Source organism: Bemisia tabaci, chromosome 1, assembly GCF_918797505.1.
Source record: "Bemisia tabaci chromosome 1, PGI_BMITA_v3".
In the NCBI taxonomy this organism is placed as follows: domain Eukaryota; kingdom Metazoa; phylum Arthropoda; class Insecta; order Hemiptera; family Aleyrodidae; genus Bemisia; species Bemisia tabaci.
The window spans coordinates 37,437,081-37,455,320 of NC_092793.1; the positions used below are offsets into that span (position 1 = coordinate 37,437,081).

The 18,240-nt window shown below is 39.3% G+C and overlaps 1 protein-coding gene across 4 annotated transcripts in view; it reads left to right on the top strand.

Annotated features, from left to right (window-relative positions):
- Positions 1-18,240, top strand: part of LOC109041973 (putative RNA-binding protein EEED8.10) — a 55,541-nt gene that overhangs the window by 27,199 nt on the left and 10,102 nt on the right. For all 4 annotated transcript variants that reach the window (XM_019058503.2, XM_019058502.2, XM_019058501.2 and 1 more), the window contains 3 exons: positions 2,045-2,327; positions 6,963-7,161; positions 15,018-15,154. In XM_019058503.2, the coding sequence (XP_018914048.2) occupies positions 2,045-2,327; positions 6,963-7,161; positions 15,018-15,154 (619 nt within the window). The remainder of the gene's footprint in view (positions 1-2,044; positions 2,328-6,962; positions 7,162-15,017; positions 15,155-18,240) is intronic.

Here is an 18,240-nt window from a genome sequence, read left to right on the forward strand (position 1 = left end):
TTTACTTTACTTTGCACTCTTCGGGAGAATTTTTCTCGTAAATTAAGTATTCCTGATTGTTTCTAAGATATTGTTAAAAAAAGTTTTAGTCCCTTAGGTTAAAAACTAGTGTTAATACAAAGTTAAAAAATAGTGTAATTGACACCCCAGTAAGGGGTGGTTGTACAATTTTAAGTTAATAATAATAATAATAAATAATAAAAAACAAACAGTTTCTGAGATAAGATCCTAAATCTTGGTTGATTACTTTGCAGCGAAGAAGACAATTAGTTCCTTGGATCACTAGAGACAAGGAAAATCCCCAAAATTTGCTGCAAGTCCCTGATAAAGTGCAAAGTAAAGTGAATATAAGTTTTTCAAAATTTTTGCGAATCATTCAGAAGAACTACATCTACATTCTTGCTTGTTGCATTTTCTCTGTTAGCCTCGCAAACCACATATTAATCATTTGCTCTACAGCAAAGATCAGTGAATGCTAGTTTCAATTAATCTTGTGCAGTATTGTTTGACAGGTCGCAGCTTCTGAATCTCTTTTCGCATCGTTGTATCTATAATATTTTTGAACACTTTAAGCACTAATTTGAAATTACAATTTTAGCACAACTTCTTTAGGTGTGCTATGACTCTTTACCTTTTAAAGAGCATATATTTTTTGTCGTACCACATGTAATATTGATTTTGTTTTCCAGCTTAACATTTTCTTGATTAGCTTGCTGCAGCCTGTCAGTGTTAGGAAAAAGGGTGTCATGCATTGAGAAAAGAGGGGTCGATGGCGTCTAAACATGGCACGGTTCCCACTTTACCCGCGCGGCGCATCGCGTCATGTTCATTTTTCGGGGGGTGTTTCTGGCTAAAAGCTTGCAGATTCGTCAAAATGCTTGAAATTTTCGACTCTATGAACTGCGACTCGTTAATTTTACATTCAACTGACGTATACCAGTAACATAAAGTGAGAATTGTAACTTGCGCCTTCTTGGGCGTTGCACACTGAGTAAAAATTGTTCAATTTTGTTCTCTTTGGAGAGGTTTTTTTCTTTTCTCTACAGCACAAATTAAGCTTGGGTCCAACTTGAAAAAGTCATTTTTCAAAATTAAGTTGAATCCTACCTTAGCCATGCTACTACGTTTGTCTCTGTCAATAGGCACTTTATTGCCAGCTCAGTGATTAAAAAAACAAGGATGATCAAACTATTTACCAGTATAAGACCTCTACTTTACGTCAATGTTAAGTTTTCTCACTTCTAAGGTTTTAAGTATTTTTTTTTAAACCCTTTCCCCCCCTCCTCCAGTCCATTGTGGAGTTGGTGGTCCAAAATCATTTTGCAGTTGTATTGTTTCATACAAGGTTAAGATAAATTTCCAGGGTTTTTAACAACACTGGCAGCAACCAAATTTAGAGCCTTACCAAGCTGCGTGTACCTTGCTACAACAAGTAAATTTACATTGTTTTGATTAATTTAACGTCATCCACCGCGGCTGTGACACCCTTGGTTTCTTCCTCTTTTCTTTGATCAGTGATGCAGAGGGTGCAATGCAAAACTTCAAGGACGTTAAATATAAACAAACTGAGGTGAACTGACTGACTGCCTAATCTTTTCGCGACGAGTGCGTTATCTCTTGATAAGAAGATCTTTCAAGCGCGAATCCGTCTGTTTCTTGAGCTTGTTTACTTTTAACATTGCTGAAGTTTTCTGGTGCACCCTCTGCATCACTGATCGAACAAAAGAGGAGTAAACCAGGGGTGTCACTGTCGCGGTGGATGACTTCAAAAACCTGACTTTTCAAAGAGCGATATCTCGGTTAATATTGAAGGTAGAAAGTTGCGGTTTGGACAGATCTTATTATTTTTCGCTAATCTACAAGAATCATGCATCAAAACACGATTCTGTGACCAGCGCAAATGACCCATTGCACCAACCGAATTGCCAATAAACTATTTTTAAATCATATGAATTTGAATTTTGTCGTTATCCAACAACAATATCATTAAACATTTTAGTGTCTTCTTTATTTGCTGTGAACTCACTTCTGTCTTTTTGATCAGAATCTGGGCAAATTTTCCTCGACTTTGAAGCAACTCCACCTAGCCGACTGTCAGCTTCTTGATATGGATGACATCAACATAATTTTGTCTCAGTTACCAGAACTGCACACTCTCACGCTGAGTCACTATCCACAAGAAAGTTTGACCGCACTGGATGGAATAACAACCTTGAAGCGTTTGAAATCCTTACATGTTGCATTCAACCGTAGCATCTCTGAAGACTTCCTGCAACTCCTCATCCAGTCCAATTTAGAATTGACTCACCTTGATATTAGCGGAGCAGGTACTTTCACCTACTGCATTTTTGTTCATTAACCTGACTGAGGCCCTCCATAAAAGGAGATCCTGGTTTTTTAATCGAACATAGGGTGTCTATTAAAATTAGCCAACAATCATTCAATGCTTTCTCAATCCTTTCCCAAAACATTTAGTGCCTCCTTCATGGCAAATTCTGCAGTTTTTCAGAATCTTGAAGCTATGATTTGTGTTATCAACATGGAATAGTACCTTTACAGGGTTCATAACATCTTTTAAAATTCAAAATCTAGGACTTTTAAGTAATCTTCCAGGAGTTCCGAAGAATAAAACTAAGGATTCACCGGCACCTCCGGAAGAAAAATTTCAACAACCTTCAAGGATGTACTTACAAAGTTTTTCAGGCCTCCAAAATACCTTAAAAACGAAACGTTGCTTTTCCTGTATCTTTGTTTTCTGCTATCAAAGAATTGACAAAGAGGATTGCTTGCTGGAGTGGTAAAATAATGCTTCACACCCTTGAGCGCCAAAGTAGTGTAATGGTTTAGAGCTTTTCCTACCAGACAGTAGGTCCGCGCGCGGCGTTGATTGGAGGGAAAACGTCCCCTCCCACTCATTTCGGCGAATCACACTCCTCTGCCGACCTCGCATTGTAGCCACATGGCTCCTGATCTGTCGCCGCGCGCAGTTTAAAATAGCCGATTTTCCCGACCTTCGCTCCTTTCCGCTCTTACTCGCGACCAAAACATTTCCCCAGCATGCGGTAAAGAGCTAGAGGGGCTACAGAGAGTCAGGAACAACATATCAGTTTTTCATGAAAATATTAAAATGGCTTTTTTTTAATCGGCCCAAACGTGAAAAAATAAGGGGTCTCTTCTGAGCGTTCCGGCGCTTTGGAGGCGATAACTCAAGTGTGGGCGGCGCAACCTGGGTCAATCCATCACCTCAAGTGGTGATAAGCCGAGCCGCCCCGCTTGGCGCACTTGCGTCATTGCGAGGCAGTTTCCTCCGCCGGCCGCAACGAGCAGTTCGATCGCTCAGTCTCCCATCTCCAAACTTGCATGGACCAACTTGGTGGGAGGCTGGCGATCAGCTATAAAAGGCGCCCGGCGGGACCTCCGAGTGTTCAGTTTCATCCCAATATTTGTAAGAGTAAGTTCACACTTCTTTAAGTCGGGGTACATCCCCAGTAATCCGCGGCTTGGACCCGCATAACCTCGCGACTGAGTCTCTCACTAAGACGCGGCTTCGTCCCGCAATATCATGCGGCCTATCCGCACCCATGTATTTAGACACCTAATCAACAGAATATACGTCAGTAAATTGCAGCATTGTGCTTATTCCTTTCCAACCAAAAACCCTGAATACCACCCCCCTCTTACAAGCTGAAGTTGACAAAACCTTATGATGTTATACATTTTCTGAAAGCCCTCGTCACGCTGAATACGCTCGTTTAAACCGCGTTTTCGAAAACTTCTTGATTTTCGAGTAATAAATTCGCGAAAATTTTGCCGGTTTTGAACTTTGACCCCCCGCCGCGTCTCCTCAAAATTTTTGGAAGGCTTGAAACTTTGGGAAAAGATGGGGCATTGTTAGGTGAATGAAGAGGGCAAGTCTCAAAGGTATCCGCCCTGAGCCCCAAATGGCCCGTTTTGCACGTAGTCCTTTGAAAAATGTTATAGAGGGAAGTTTTAATTTTCGTTGACGTCGTGATCGTTGACACCGTGATCATATTTCATGAGAGTCAGAATTTTTCATTTTTGGATGATCATGGTGTCAACAAAAACTTAGAAAAACTGTTCGTTGACACCTCAATCGTTGACATCATGCTATGTAATTATGAATTGCTTGCGGAGCCAATTTCGAGGTCTGCCGATCGACCGGATGAACTTGAATTCGTCTGCCGGGCTAAAACTAAGTTAATATGTATCCTAACTATACGTGCGTACAATATAAAGACTAGGGAACGACGTCAAAGCATTTTCCAGGAGCCAAAAAAGGGCTTTTTTGCTCGATTTCATCGCAAGAAAGAGTCATTTTCGGGGTCTGCCGATCGGTCGCATGAGCTCGAATTCGTCTGCGGGCTAGAATTAAGTTAATATGTACCCAAACTATACGAACGTACGATATAAAGGTTTAGAAACAACGTCAAAGCACTTTTCAGGAGCCAAAAAGTGGCTTTTTTGTTCAATTTCATCGCACGAAAGGGCTATTTTCGGAGTTTGCCGATCGGCCGCATTAACTCGAATTCGTCTGCCGGGCTGGAACTAAGTTAACATGCACCCAAACTATACGTGCATACAATATAGAGGTTATGGAAGAATGTTAAAGCACTTTTCAGGAGCCGAAAAGTGGCTCTTCTGTGCGGTTTCAAACACGCTTTTTCCGTTTTTCGGGGGCGCAGCGGCCAGACGCACTACTTTTGAAGTCTGATATTGCCCAATCTGTTACTCGGGAGGTCAGAGCTATGTCTCCACAAAGTTTCAAGCGTGACGGAGTAGTGGCGCTAAAAATGCAGCTGGCTCTTAGATCATGACGTTTTTAGGTATGGGGCGAGAGGATCATCTGCTCGATTTTGTGAAAGTCTATAGTTTGTGCAATGCACAATTGATTCCTTGCTCGCCTATCGAGTGATTCTGATGATCCGGAAGTAGCAACTCGGATGCTTAAAAAACTTATTGCGCCCAATATCATTCAGTCAACTGTCGAAAAGGAACACTTAATTCGGAGAAATGTTTCATTTGAGCCGATTAACGCTGATCATTTTCAAGATCTTCCTGCATAGACTACGGAAGATTTTCTATCATTTTCTGGAGCATACCAATTTAGTATTGTAAAAAGTTATATTGGTGATCAAATAACAAAAGGTAAATTCGATCCCCAAATCAGCAAAGATCGTTCTTAACCGCGTAATTCTGAATACGGATTAAACGTTGTCGACTCGTGTGTTTAAAGACGAAATTATTATCAAGTACTATCAAAGTATACCGGCAATTTGTGCTAACAGACACGAGCAAGTCACCGCGGCAGTAGTTTGTTGGCAGTTATTGCATGTGCAAAAACGGAGCTCGCCCATTAAACCCTTATGCACATGTTGTTGTCATCCTTAGGCTATTTTTTTGCGGAAGTCATATGATGACGTTTCAATCACCAGCAGCTTTTCTTATCGAGTGCTTTCTATATTTAAAATTGGACGAACGACTACCTCAAATTGAAGCAGAAGTCAGAAGGAGAAACTGACGTCGATGAACCAGAATTTTAATGTGAGTAATAAAAGGAGATAAAATGATTGTCATTTGCTACACATTTGTACTTAATTTTACATTTTACTTAATATTTGGACGATTACTTTAGAAAATGACAGGAAGGAGTGCAAATATGCGAAAAGTCGCAGCCAATTGTCACTGCAGAGGCGCCGGTAATCTTCGGGCGCCGAACATACAAGGTTCGCGCGCTACAAGTCAACTTTGAAAAATCATAACTCCGGTCCAAATTGCTTTCCCGGGATGATCGTAGGCTTATTTAAAAGCTTAGAGTGTCCACTTTCATAAAAAAATAGTTTTGTAATTTTTCGTGTGTTTCTTTCAACGCTGCGGCTCAAAATGTAAAAAATTGAAATTTTGAACTACTGCAACGTGGCAACAATGGATGAAAATGTCAAAATGGACCAATTTCGTGAATACCAGCTGAAATCTGATAATCTTCTCTAAATTTTGAGACCAAGATCATCTCTCTACAACAAACCGTTCACGAGATATGCCAGTTTAAAGTTTTAACTTTAACCCCCTCCCCCCTAATTATCCAAATTCCAAAATCGTCAGTGATTTGGACACGGGAAGTGGTCCTCTATCAACCCTAAAAATATTAAGAAGATTTGGCCAAGGTTGGAAATGGCCGATTTTGAATAAGGTCCTTTCCGAATTCGAAGGAGACCCTTTTCTTAAAAGTTGATGTGTCAATAGTTTAGAAGCCTCATGCAAGGAAAATAATTAAATACAATTTTTTACCCTGGTGCTCAAACGACTTAAGTGACACAGGTTAAAATTTGAGGTTTTTAGATAAAATAACTTTGTTTTCCCAAAGAAAACGGAGAGTTATGGGCCTGAAGGACAAAAATCTCGTCCGTGTGGTCGTATCTGCAATGCAAAAGCCGTAAAACACCCGAGAATGGCGCACGCAACGAGAGACACTAGGAGCCAAACGGGCGCGTCATACCGCAACGCGCTCACGTCCTTTGCACTGCGCAAGTGTCATGCCGCACGCAGGCACGCACACTTAGGTTGAACACTTTTTCTTCTCTTCTTGTTTATCACTAAAAGTCAACTGTCGTAAAGCGAATCCGTGGAGTTAAAATTCACAGATAATGGGGGTCCTCTGAAGTGTTTTAAGTAGTTGTATCAATTAATATGCGAAGAGCATTAGTCATCCGGCAATGCATTTATCTTTTGATCATCGTAGCCTGTAGTTGAGACTGGAATGATCAGCTCGACAATGAAAGTATTAACTTTAAGGTGAAAATTGGAAATCTTCAATTCTTTTTCTCCAGAATCCAACAATCAGTTGATATCTCAAGCTTTCAGTTCCAGTGTATTTCGATGCTCAAGTTACTTAAGCATCATCGAGAGATTGATTGCCCATTGATTTGATTGTTATGATTTTGCAGGCCAAGGTTATGAACTTGATGAGGGTACCTCGTTCTGTTTTTCTCGATTGAATACTATGAAAAGTTTACGCATCCTCAATTTAAGTTATATTCCAAATCTCAACAGGAACATCATCCACAACTATGCTTCAAGGTCACCACCTATCGAATCTTTGTCTTTTTGCTTCTGTAACAATCTCAAAGATGATGATATTAAAAGGTAAGGTGATGTTCTTTTTAATTTATTGATTTCAAACCTGCATTAGATAGTACTGATACTTCTGACTATTCTGAGCGACCTAAAATACCCCCTAAAATAAAACTAAAGTTATAGAAACAGGGGTTGGTGTGGATGCAGGAAGAATGGGCTGTGAAAAACAAGTTTCTCCTGCAAACTCTAACTCTTGAACTCTGTCAATAATAAATTAAAACTATTGGCTAGCATTTAATGAAAGAGAATACTACCTAAATAGTTTTAAAACAACCATCCTCCAGTTATTGATGAGTTAATTACAGTGAGGAGAGTAATCAATTGATGTTCGTCCCTTGTCGAGACAGAGCGAGACTGACAAAACTACTCCATGCATCTACATTCATGCTCCAAAGCTGCTCATATTGCCATCACTGTTATTGAAGGCAAACTCGACAGAATACAACACCCAGTGAAAAGAGTGATTAATTCTTTTGCCATGGCAGAGAGCAGCGTAAGTGCAAAATTGAAGGTTTGAGAAAATGGGCACAGTCGTGAATGAGCGGAAAGTTTTATTTAAAGAAGCTTTAATTCATTGTCAAATTGCCACCAATTACCCGAAAGACTCTCAGAAATCGTTCGGGTAATTAAAAGTTGACAACTTTTTTTCAACTATGTATATAAAAAGGATTTTCTTTATTTTTGTGTCAGGCGAATATTAGGCAAAGGAGCCATATGTGCTGTCCTCTGCATGCTTACATGGTTGCGTTTTGGACACACAACAAACAAATTTTAACGTTGGAATTTGGCACAAAAGAGCGCCATCTTACTTAAAAGTAAAACTCTCATTGGCTCTCTGACGTGATAATGCACTTTACAAGTGTTTTGTTTAAGACACTGCAAATTTTGGCGCATTTTTGGCTTTCTCATGTGTCTCGTTTTTATACTAAGAAAACGAATTTTGCTTTATCAGCTGCATCAGTGATGTCATCTAAATTAAATTAGACACATTGTTAAGGAAACTTGATTTCGAAAATTCGAAAGTTATGAAGGCAGAGTTAATGTTTGTTTCCTGCCGGGACAGAGCGGTAGTGATTAAACTACTACGTGCAGCTATTTGTGCTCCAAAGCCATTTTAGCCACCCCTGTCCTTGAAAGGGAACACCACAGAAAGAGAAACCTAGTGAGGAGAGTAATCAACGAGTGAGTTCCTTGTTTCATTCCATCAGCTTATTCATTTTCCATCTATCCCATCATATGTTTAAACTAGCCATTCTGGACGCGCTAAAGTGTGTCCCATAGCCAGCCAAGGGGCTGCGCGCTCTGGACTCCCGATCACTCGCTACGCGATTGACATTCGGCTCGCTCATTTTTCTGAGTGATTGGACATTTGATCACTATGATTTATACATTTTGGAGACTCCGGAGACAAAAATGATTTCGTCCCAGAACCTTGTTGCCAGAGCATGCCATCATTTGCACATGAATTTAATTCATGTACAAATGTTGGCATGCTCTGGCAACAAGGTTCTGTGACGAAATCATTTTTGTGGATGTGTGGAGATGAAGCAATGATGGGAATCGATCATTTCTTCAAAAACGCATTTGACTGGGACGTCAGTCCCATCGGATGGAGGAAAGTAACAATCCATGGATCTCCTTCTGCGATTTGATTTGCTGAAGTAGCGAAAGTTCATCTTTACTTCTTAAGAAGATTATCGGTGGCGTAGGGGTCTAAAAACTGCTCAACAACAGTATAGCTCGAGTTCTAAATCGCAATGAGCCCACTTGTGTTTTTTTCTCATACTTTCATTGCATATGAATTTCTCTGATGTTTTTGTTTTATTCTCTCCGATTGCATAAGTAATCTTATCCTCATTTCATTTCCTTTCCCTTTCATTTTTTTTTTTCTGTTGTCATCATCTGTGTTCATCTGTTGTCCATTTACAACTATTATTTTAAAATAGCTTTCCCCTAGTATACATTTGATGCTTCAAACAGAACCAATTTATTTTAATGACATTTCCGGCTAAATCATGGGTTTTCCCAGGAAGGCAGCCTCTCGTCCCTCCTGGACTCTATTGTTGCCAGATAAGTTGCTTTTTAGCACTTTTCCCAATTCAAATCCATGTAAAATATTCACATTTATCGCACAATCTGGCAACCTCTAGAGTGAAATAGAAGAAGGTGGAATTGACAGAATGTCTGAATCTGTCGAAGTTTATATTAATGATACCCCATTTATCATCATCATTATATTACAGCTCTTAGCGCGCACAAAATTCGTGCCAGGGCCGCGCAGGCCAACTAACCGCCCGCTGCAGCGGTGGCCTCCCCCCCCCCCCCTCCCGGCGCATACTGTAACGAAACATAAGATTGCCCGGTCATGGACTTCCTCCGCAACTTCTTTCCGCTATATCATTCGATCTTTATGGAATTTCAGGTCAAAACGACGCGCTCCCGAAGCATTTTCATCGCAGAATCCGATTTTGACCTTAGTTTGGCCGATATTCACACGGAAATGCATGTTTTCGGATGTTTTTATGAAGTATTGCTCAGGATTGTAGGAACCAAGGTGTTTTTGTAGATTTTTTCTCCAGTTTTTCTCAACCCTTTCATTCCCTTTTCCAAAATTCCAAGTTAAATCCCACATAATCAGAATTATTTTTATCGTAGAATTCGATTTTGACCAAAATTCAATTGATTCATCGACGCAAACATTACATCACATCAACATTAAGGAAGAAGTATCGATTACAATAAAATTATGCTTTAATAGGTCTGATTATTGTGCAGTTATTTCAAAGTGGAATAATTAGAACGTATTGAAAGAATAGGAAATTAAAGTAAACCGTCAGTTCATGAAAAAACTCGATACTTATTAAATATACGGTTCGCTATTAGAACACAGTTGACATTAAAAAATGGTTAAGGCCTGTATAATCATCTTATTCGCTGTCGTCTGTTCTGCCATCGTCCATCGATTCCTCCACTTCCTCTACCTCTCTTCAAGAGGGTCCTTTTCGAAGTTGATGTCACTGTCATTATTGCTATGATGAAGGACTAGAAGTGCAGTAGCCTCAAGATTTTTAAGATTTTGCGATTAAGATTTTTGCGTTTTCGTTGTTGTTATCAGCCTTATACAACCATTTAATGTAAAACTGATTATTTGATGCATTTCCACTTATCTCTGCGATTGTTTTGGATGCCAGATTCAGGTGGCATGGCATTCATCAATAAAGGGTCTAGTAACAGTTAGGATGAAGTCCCCTCGTCGATCAATTTACCTCTAATCATACGATGGGAAATCCGTATTGGCCAGTTACGCTCTTCATCGCGTCTTAAGCGGATGGAATGCAACCATATTTGCTGATGATTAACACTACTATGCGTAGTCATTAATATGTTCACAATATTACTTAAATGAAACTGCTATGCCTTAATGTGCAGGGTGTAATAATTGGATTAAGCGCATTTAGCAACCTGCGATATTTGCTTTGGAGGAAGGCAAATTCTTCTAAGTTTACACCGGGGGGGGGGGGGGGGGATTATAATTTAGGTATCTTGGGCAGAGGAATGCTGATCTTTAAATGATACAAAATATATGAACAATTGTACATTTTCTAATTTTTTAGGAAGGATGTCTCAACGTACGCTATTGCAGGGTGCCTTGTGCCGTCTGCAAAACTCAATAAATTTCGCAAATGTGCAGCTGTCTGCAAGCAAATATGGCTGATTATTATTATCAAAAGATTACTTGAACACGCCATATGCTTACTTTTTTGGCAAAATGCGGCACAATTTTTAAAAGCTTGCATAAAGTTAAATTTTTATCTTTTTGAAGCAGGTAACTTTAGAGATACGTGGTAGTCTTCAGCATTGAGATAATTTCAATTTTGAAAAGTGAAAAATGTTCCGCAGAGTCTCAAAAATAAGTCTCAAGCATCAAAATTTACACGGGTCAATCTCACAACAAAATTAAGGGTCGAATAGAGTTTGACGGAGAGAGATCCGCTCGTGCCGTCTGGCCTTTTTAGACGAAAATCAAAGAATTTCACGAATCCGCGCCCATCTGCAGCCAAATATGGCTGATTATAATTCTCGAAGGATTACTTGAGCACGCCGTATGCTTACTTTTCCGGCGAAATGCGGCGAATTTTTTGAAAGCTTGCTTAAAGTTCAATTTTCATCTTTTTGAAGTAGGTAACTTTAGAGTTACGTGGCAGCCTTCAGATTTGACATAATTCCAATCATTAACAGTGAAAAATGTTTCTCAGAGTCTCAACAATAAGTTTCAGGCATTAAAATTTACATGCGATAACCTAACAACAAAATATAAGGGTCGAAAAGATTTTGACGAAGTGTGACAATTTCAGGAACAGCGGAATCTGCCACATTTGAGGAGCTCTAGGAAGAAATTGGAGGAAAAAATTTGAATATACATGCTAGATTCGTATAGTATAAACCCTTAGGAACACTTCATGCCCACTCTGGATCCAAAGTTAGCGCCACCCCCAATCCCCCATGTCCGACCTTTTGCCCATTTCGTTACAGTGTGGCGCCACGACGCCCGTCCTCCGCTGGCTGCATGGCAGAGTCCCCGCCCCCGCACCCCGTATCGCGCCGCGCTCATCGGCTTCTAGAACAATACGCAGTTCCTTTCCTTTCATTCCCTCTCTTTATTTTCTACAAGCACTTCAGTCGATAAGGCTTTTGTTTTGTCCTCCCGAAACTTTATAAAAGTTTCGTAGACATAAGAAGGGCGTCACATGGCGACGAGTAGTAATTGTTCCTGGAACTTTCTAGAACTCTCTCGAATTTTCATCATTCAGGTGACCGTTAGTAAAACGATGACCCTCATTAATCCTCTCCAGAACTTCATAGAATATTCTCGGACTTTCTAAGGTGTAATGTCTGACAATAGCTTTTCTCGAATTTTTCGAATTCTCGCAAATTTTCACCAGGCGATGCGCAATTAAATTGATGCCCTCGCCATGTCCTTTTGGGAGCTTTCTAGAACACTCTTGGACTTGTAGAAGAGTGTCGCAAGACGACAAGTGGCGATTGTTTCTGGAACTTTCTCAAATGTAATCAAAGTGGTAGTGACAGGAATGTGGTTCCCTTGCGAGCTACAATCACTCCCTGAGCGAGTGATGAGGGTCCAAGGGCGAAGCCGAAGCCCCCTTGCTAGGCGTGGAAGCGCGCCCTCCACGGCTAGTTATCGTTTATGAGCAATTAAATAATTATGTGCATGGAATGTTCGCTAATGCCCGAGGAAGGTAGCGCCCCTTACGAAGTACGGACAAACCGCTAGTCCTCCAATGAAATTAAGCTCACCACATGAAGTCATCGAAATTGTGGAGCAACGACGATGCGCTATACTTTCGCCAACAGTCTGTTATCCACTGCGATTTTCTTGACAACGAACGTCCCGGGCAACCGATTCATTAGCCGACCGACTAAAAACCGCACGGGAAAAACGAAAAAACGTGCATCTCCCCGCGGGACGAACAGTAAAACCAATTTTTCAAAGGATGCATGGGGAGCGGGGCCCGCCGCGTGATCCCTCTGTATAGACCGTTTTAGTGATGACGTCACATTTCGAGATGTACCGCGATTTTAGGCCTGGTGCCCTAACCGGGTTTCGGTCGGTTCGATTTACATGGGATTTTCCATAAGGAACGGAAAGTCAATTTTCAAACGCTGATGCTGGGTAGTTTCAGACAGTTTCTACTGGATTTTCTTGGGATTATGAGCTCTATATATCCTCCAATGTACGTTTCTATCTGGTGAATCCCCAATATCGCATCGAATAAATTAGTTATACTCAATGTATCGAAGCAAGTCCTGAAAGTGAATTTATGTTGCCCCTTCGTTTACATTCTTATTTTGGACTCTGTTCATCACTAATTTATGAAAAAAAAAACAATTCTGCGTGCCTCTAACGTTAGTTTTCCTCTTAGATTCTATCTATAATGACAAAACCTAAACATCCGCAACTAATAAGTTGAATATTGGACACCAATATTTGTTTTCTCCCTTTCTAAAGTGTTGCGCTTCATTCATTCCAGTCATGAATCACTTAGTTTTGTTTCATGTTATCCATAATTTTTCCTCCTAAACATTCCAATTCATAGGTAGTATTGTTTCAATCAATTTCAGTTGATACTGTCAGGGAAAAGCTGACACTATGTTCTAGGTAGTAACTGTTAGCACACAATGACTCTGTGGAGAAGTTGTCTCCTGTTGATCCTATTGATGTTGATAAAATTTTGAAGGTACTTCATCGATAACATTAGACTTCTCCAACACTGACATTGACAGGAACTTATTGGCGTGAGCTCAGTAAAGGTATATTAAGGTAATCGCCATTCATTAGAATCTTCTTACAACATCTAGAGAAAGGTAAGTATCGAAAGCGGTGAGCAGGTTGTCCAACAACAGTTTTACTCATCCCTACATGATGTCCACACTTATATACCGTCGCAATAATACGACCTAGGGAATGAAATAATGATTATGAACTCAGTAACGTATTTATAATCTACCAATGCTTCGTCCTTTTTCATAAAAACGAAGAAATAATATTCTTCCGAGTCCCAGAGAAGAATTTAAACAAAGAGGTAATATAACCTCACTTTCGGGACTTGCTTCGATACATTGAGTTTAACTAATTTATTGGATGCGATATTGGGGATTCACCAGTTAGAAACGTACATTTAAGGATATATAGAGCTCATAATCCCAAGAAAAACCAGTAGAAACTGTCTGAAACTACCCAGCATCAGCGTTTGAAAATTGATTTTCCGTTCCTTACGGGAAATCCCATGTAAATCGAATCGACTGAATCCCGGTTAGGGCACCAGGCCTAAAATCGCGATATATGTTTAAAAGAGACGTAGCACTAAAACGGTCTACTTCCGGCTATCGAGGGACCGAGGTGGTGAAGTAGGTACCACCCGCGCCCGGGTCGGCCCGGTGGTCTCCTCTAAATTTTGACCCGAAAGATCGGACTTATGGAATTAAACCGAATGTTCCAGAGCACCTGTTCACTATCTTTTTCTCGGAAGCGGTCGAAAAAACAGCTTCGGGACGAAAACTGTCGGAGGTAAATCAACCCCAAAGAATTCAATGAAAATATTTTCAGCCCCCCAAAACCCCGTGGGGGGGGGGGGTTAAGGAGAGTGCCCCCCGTTTCTCGCATATTTCTTAATGGAACGGTATGTTTTGACATCGGATTTAAATTCTTTGCCCATAAATGAGAACTTTTTGTCGTATGCTTTTTTTCCCTAAACACCCATTTTTTGGAGTTACAGGGCATTTCGGGACATTTTTTGGGCAAATTTCAATTAGACACTGTAGGCGTTACAATTATCAGATTTTCAAATCTAAAAGTCCCTTGAGAGAAGAGATCAATACCTTTTCATGGATGTGCCAAATCACCCCTGTTGACCCAAAATTATGGGGGCCACGACCCTCTCGAAAATTTTGGGGCTCAGGATGGCCGGAAGTCGAAAATTTCAACTGGCAAGAGTATGTTTTGACTTGCTTCAGATTTGGATTCTAACTGAAAATTTACGTAAAATTTATATGGCGTATGGCCTATTTGCTCTAAATTACTTTAGAACCCCATAAGAAGCTGTATCTTATTGGTGGAAAAAGGGGCAAACCCCCCCCCCCCCCCAAGGGGTTTTGGTGGGCTGAAAATATTTCCTTTGAATTCTTTGGGGTTGATTTACCTGTGACAGTTTTCGTCCCGAAGCTGTATTTTCGACCACTTCCGAGAAAAAGATAGTGGACGGGTGCTCTGGAACATTCGGTATATTGTGATAATGTATTTTTTCACTTAAATAGCTAAGGAGTTTTTACTGATTTCCTTTCACTAGTTTGTTTACGGAATGTCATCAACTGAAATACCTGGATCTTAGAGGCTGTTCTCATATAACACAGGAGACAATTAAAACAGCCAATGAGGCTCTGGCGTTACGTTCGAATAATCAGCCACTTCAAATAGTTGTCGGAGGTGAGTCCACACTGAATTGATTTATCAACTGCTGCTTTTAATATTTCATGCAAGGTATTTCACTATTTGAGACTTTCTCTTTCAAAAAGAGGGGAATTGATGAAGGTCGTTTTTGGGCCCACCCTGAATTTCCCATCCCTACAATTCTTTGCACATCAAAGTCCTGTGTTTTGCGAAATGCATCGTGATGTGGTCATTTTTAGTCTCTTTTCAGGTCTTACTGATCTAAAAACGGGTCTGAAGATAGAATTTGGCGAAAAATGCGAGTTTTGTGGGTTTGCGATCATTTGCCGAAAAATCCGCAATTTTCTTCTAAATCAGCCTTCAGGCCTACGTGTAGGCGAATATTACACCCAAGATGACCAAACCAAGATCCACGGTGTAAAATATAATCCGCCGTTGAGCTAAATATTAGACAGTTGAAGATAGATGGAGCAGGCCTAAAAACAGCCCTCATTGATACCCCTCCTTTGAAAGACCTCCTTTTAATGGAGTTGTATTCTGCACAGTGAGGTGGCACAGGTGAACATGGTGAAGTATTACAGTTGGATTTTTTATTTTGACAATTATTCATATTTTACTTTTTTAACTTAAGAAGCCTGTTCATACGGTTTGTGTGGATTAGGAGGATACAAAACAAAACGAAAAAGCTGTCTCGAATTTTGGTTCCTAGTAGAAATTCTGGAGAAATTTAAAAGGTCCTCACCCCACCCCCTTTATAGCCCAAAATAGTGATTCTTTTTACTTTCCTTTTTAAGCAATTTCAACATACTTTGTACATTTGGAACATTGGCTCTCAGTAGAAAATCTAAAAGACTAAATACCAAAGTAGAGCCGTGCAAAACTTGCAGACAATCTGATTATTTTTAGAGGGTGCTCACCCACCTCATCATTGCGACGATTTTGCACGTTTTTCCACGGATTTCAGTCCACTTCAAGCTTTAAAAAGTACTTTCCGACAGCATCCAATTTTCAATCTCAACTCTGTCCCATTCATTAATTCTTTATTTTGCACTGTAAACTGTCGAATTTTTTTTTACTAACTCAAATGAGCGCTGTTATTTCAAGTAACAAGTGGCCAGGTTAAGAGAAAAGTACTGTTACTGATTCTTTAAGGCTTTGCAAAGAATCAGGATGAACGTAAGCAAATATTTGTCTAATAAATAGGCTTTTTTAGACACATATTCTGCCTCAGGTACACAAATTCTGTATTTTTATGGAGTTAAATTGATTTCTCATTCGTAGTGAGCATCCTATATAGTTTAAATTTTTGTTTGACAGCCAACATACTGACAGATTGGTGTACAAATTAAAGCAGAGAAACAGTGGGATAGAGGTGAGATTTTTTCTCGCTTCAAAATTGTTGTCTGCCGCGTAGCATGTTTAATTTTTTAAATGAAGTCCGATCATTTGCTTTTCTACGTCCTACCACACAACTATATTTTAAAAATCATACCTGTCAAGGGTATCTTGAAACAATTATAATAACATTTGATCAATTTATCATTGATTTAAATGAAAAAAATTTACCTACAATATTAATCGAAGGAGGTATAGGTGAGTTTCCTATACTTAAAAAAAATAACGTAATTACTGCTATTGAAACTACTGAGAATAAACCCCTATTAATAATAATCTATACTTAATCCTTTGGCGTTCATTCAAAAATTAATCAATTTTAATAAGTTAATAGAAGATTTAGTTAAATAATAAATAATATTACTTTGTCAAATTAAAGTCAGAATACTAAACCTAATCTTTAAATGTCCAAAAATAACTAAATAAAAGTATGTCAATAACACTGAAAAAATGGTTGGAAAAAATCTTTGTCTTTATAATCTAAAAAGAGAAAAAAAGTTATAAAATGATTAATTATAAATCATAAAATTATGTAAAATGTAACAAAAAATTATTACAATTAATAAAATCATCATAAAATTATTTATAATTTATTTAGTTTTTAGAATTAGGTTAGCAAGACTATAATTTATTGCTTAATAAGTTGATATTTTATAGAGGTCTACCTTATTTTACTTAACAGCATTTGTGCATCAGGAAAAGGATACAAAGTTCGTGGAAGGATAGTTCCAGGAGTTCATTTGTTGAAAAAAATGTATTCAAAAGTTTATGATAGCAGAGAACTACCCAATTACTGAATTTTTTCTGAGGTAAAAAATAACTCTATAGATAAGGTCGTTCTACTAATTTTGGGGGTTAAACCATCATTTTTAATTATTGTAATGGCTTGAACCTGGTTTAATTAGACAATGAGTCTTTTGCAGGGCAAAAAATACAGCCAAATGAATACACTTTTTTTAGTAAAATTTCACGAAAATCACGTTGGACACATCGAAAAAGTCTGAAATCCTTTCCTTAAGGCACAATTTGCGTAGTTTGTAAAACGCTTTTTCGAGTTTCCCGTACCTGGGGGCAGCTTTTCTCTGTCAACGCCGACCAGGTTTGCACAGACAGTAGAGTCAGAAATTCATTTGAGTATACAAACGATTTCACTAACTTTTTCCATTGTTTGATTTCAATTGTTTTCAAGTGTTTGTTACCTTTGTCTTAATGTATGTTGCAAAAATAGAAGCTTTCAACGAATCAAAATCTTACGCATGGAAACTTTATCAGCTTGTGAGATTCTTTGTTTATTTAGGTTAGATTCCTTCTCGGGCAAACCTGACCAAGAAAAACTGCCCGCATCAAAGACATAAAGACGGAGCGCTCGTATCTCAAAGCACGGGGAAAAAGTGAAGCTAGGTTCGGCGCTGCGCGCTTGTGTGAGTGTGTAAATGAGCGCGGGAATACATGGCGGCAAACGGAAATTTGATTTGAACTTGTCCTCTTGATTTTTGCACATTTCTTCTTTGAAACGTATTTTAAATTCCTAAAATGGATATACTAAGAAATTTCGGTCTGCGTCCTAATATAATACACCTACTTTTGCTCGGTAACAGGCAGTAATCTCAGATAAAGTTAGTTTTTCTTCTGCTCATGGTGGTTCTGACGGTTCAAACGGGCCGTTACAGTCGTAGATGACCGTTACTCCCAAATGAAATTAATCGGTCGACGACGGACTGAAACTA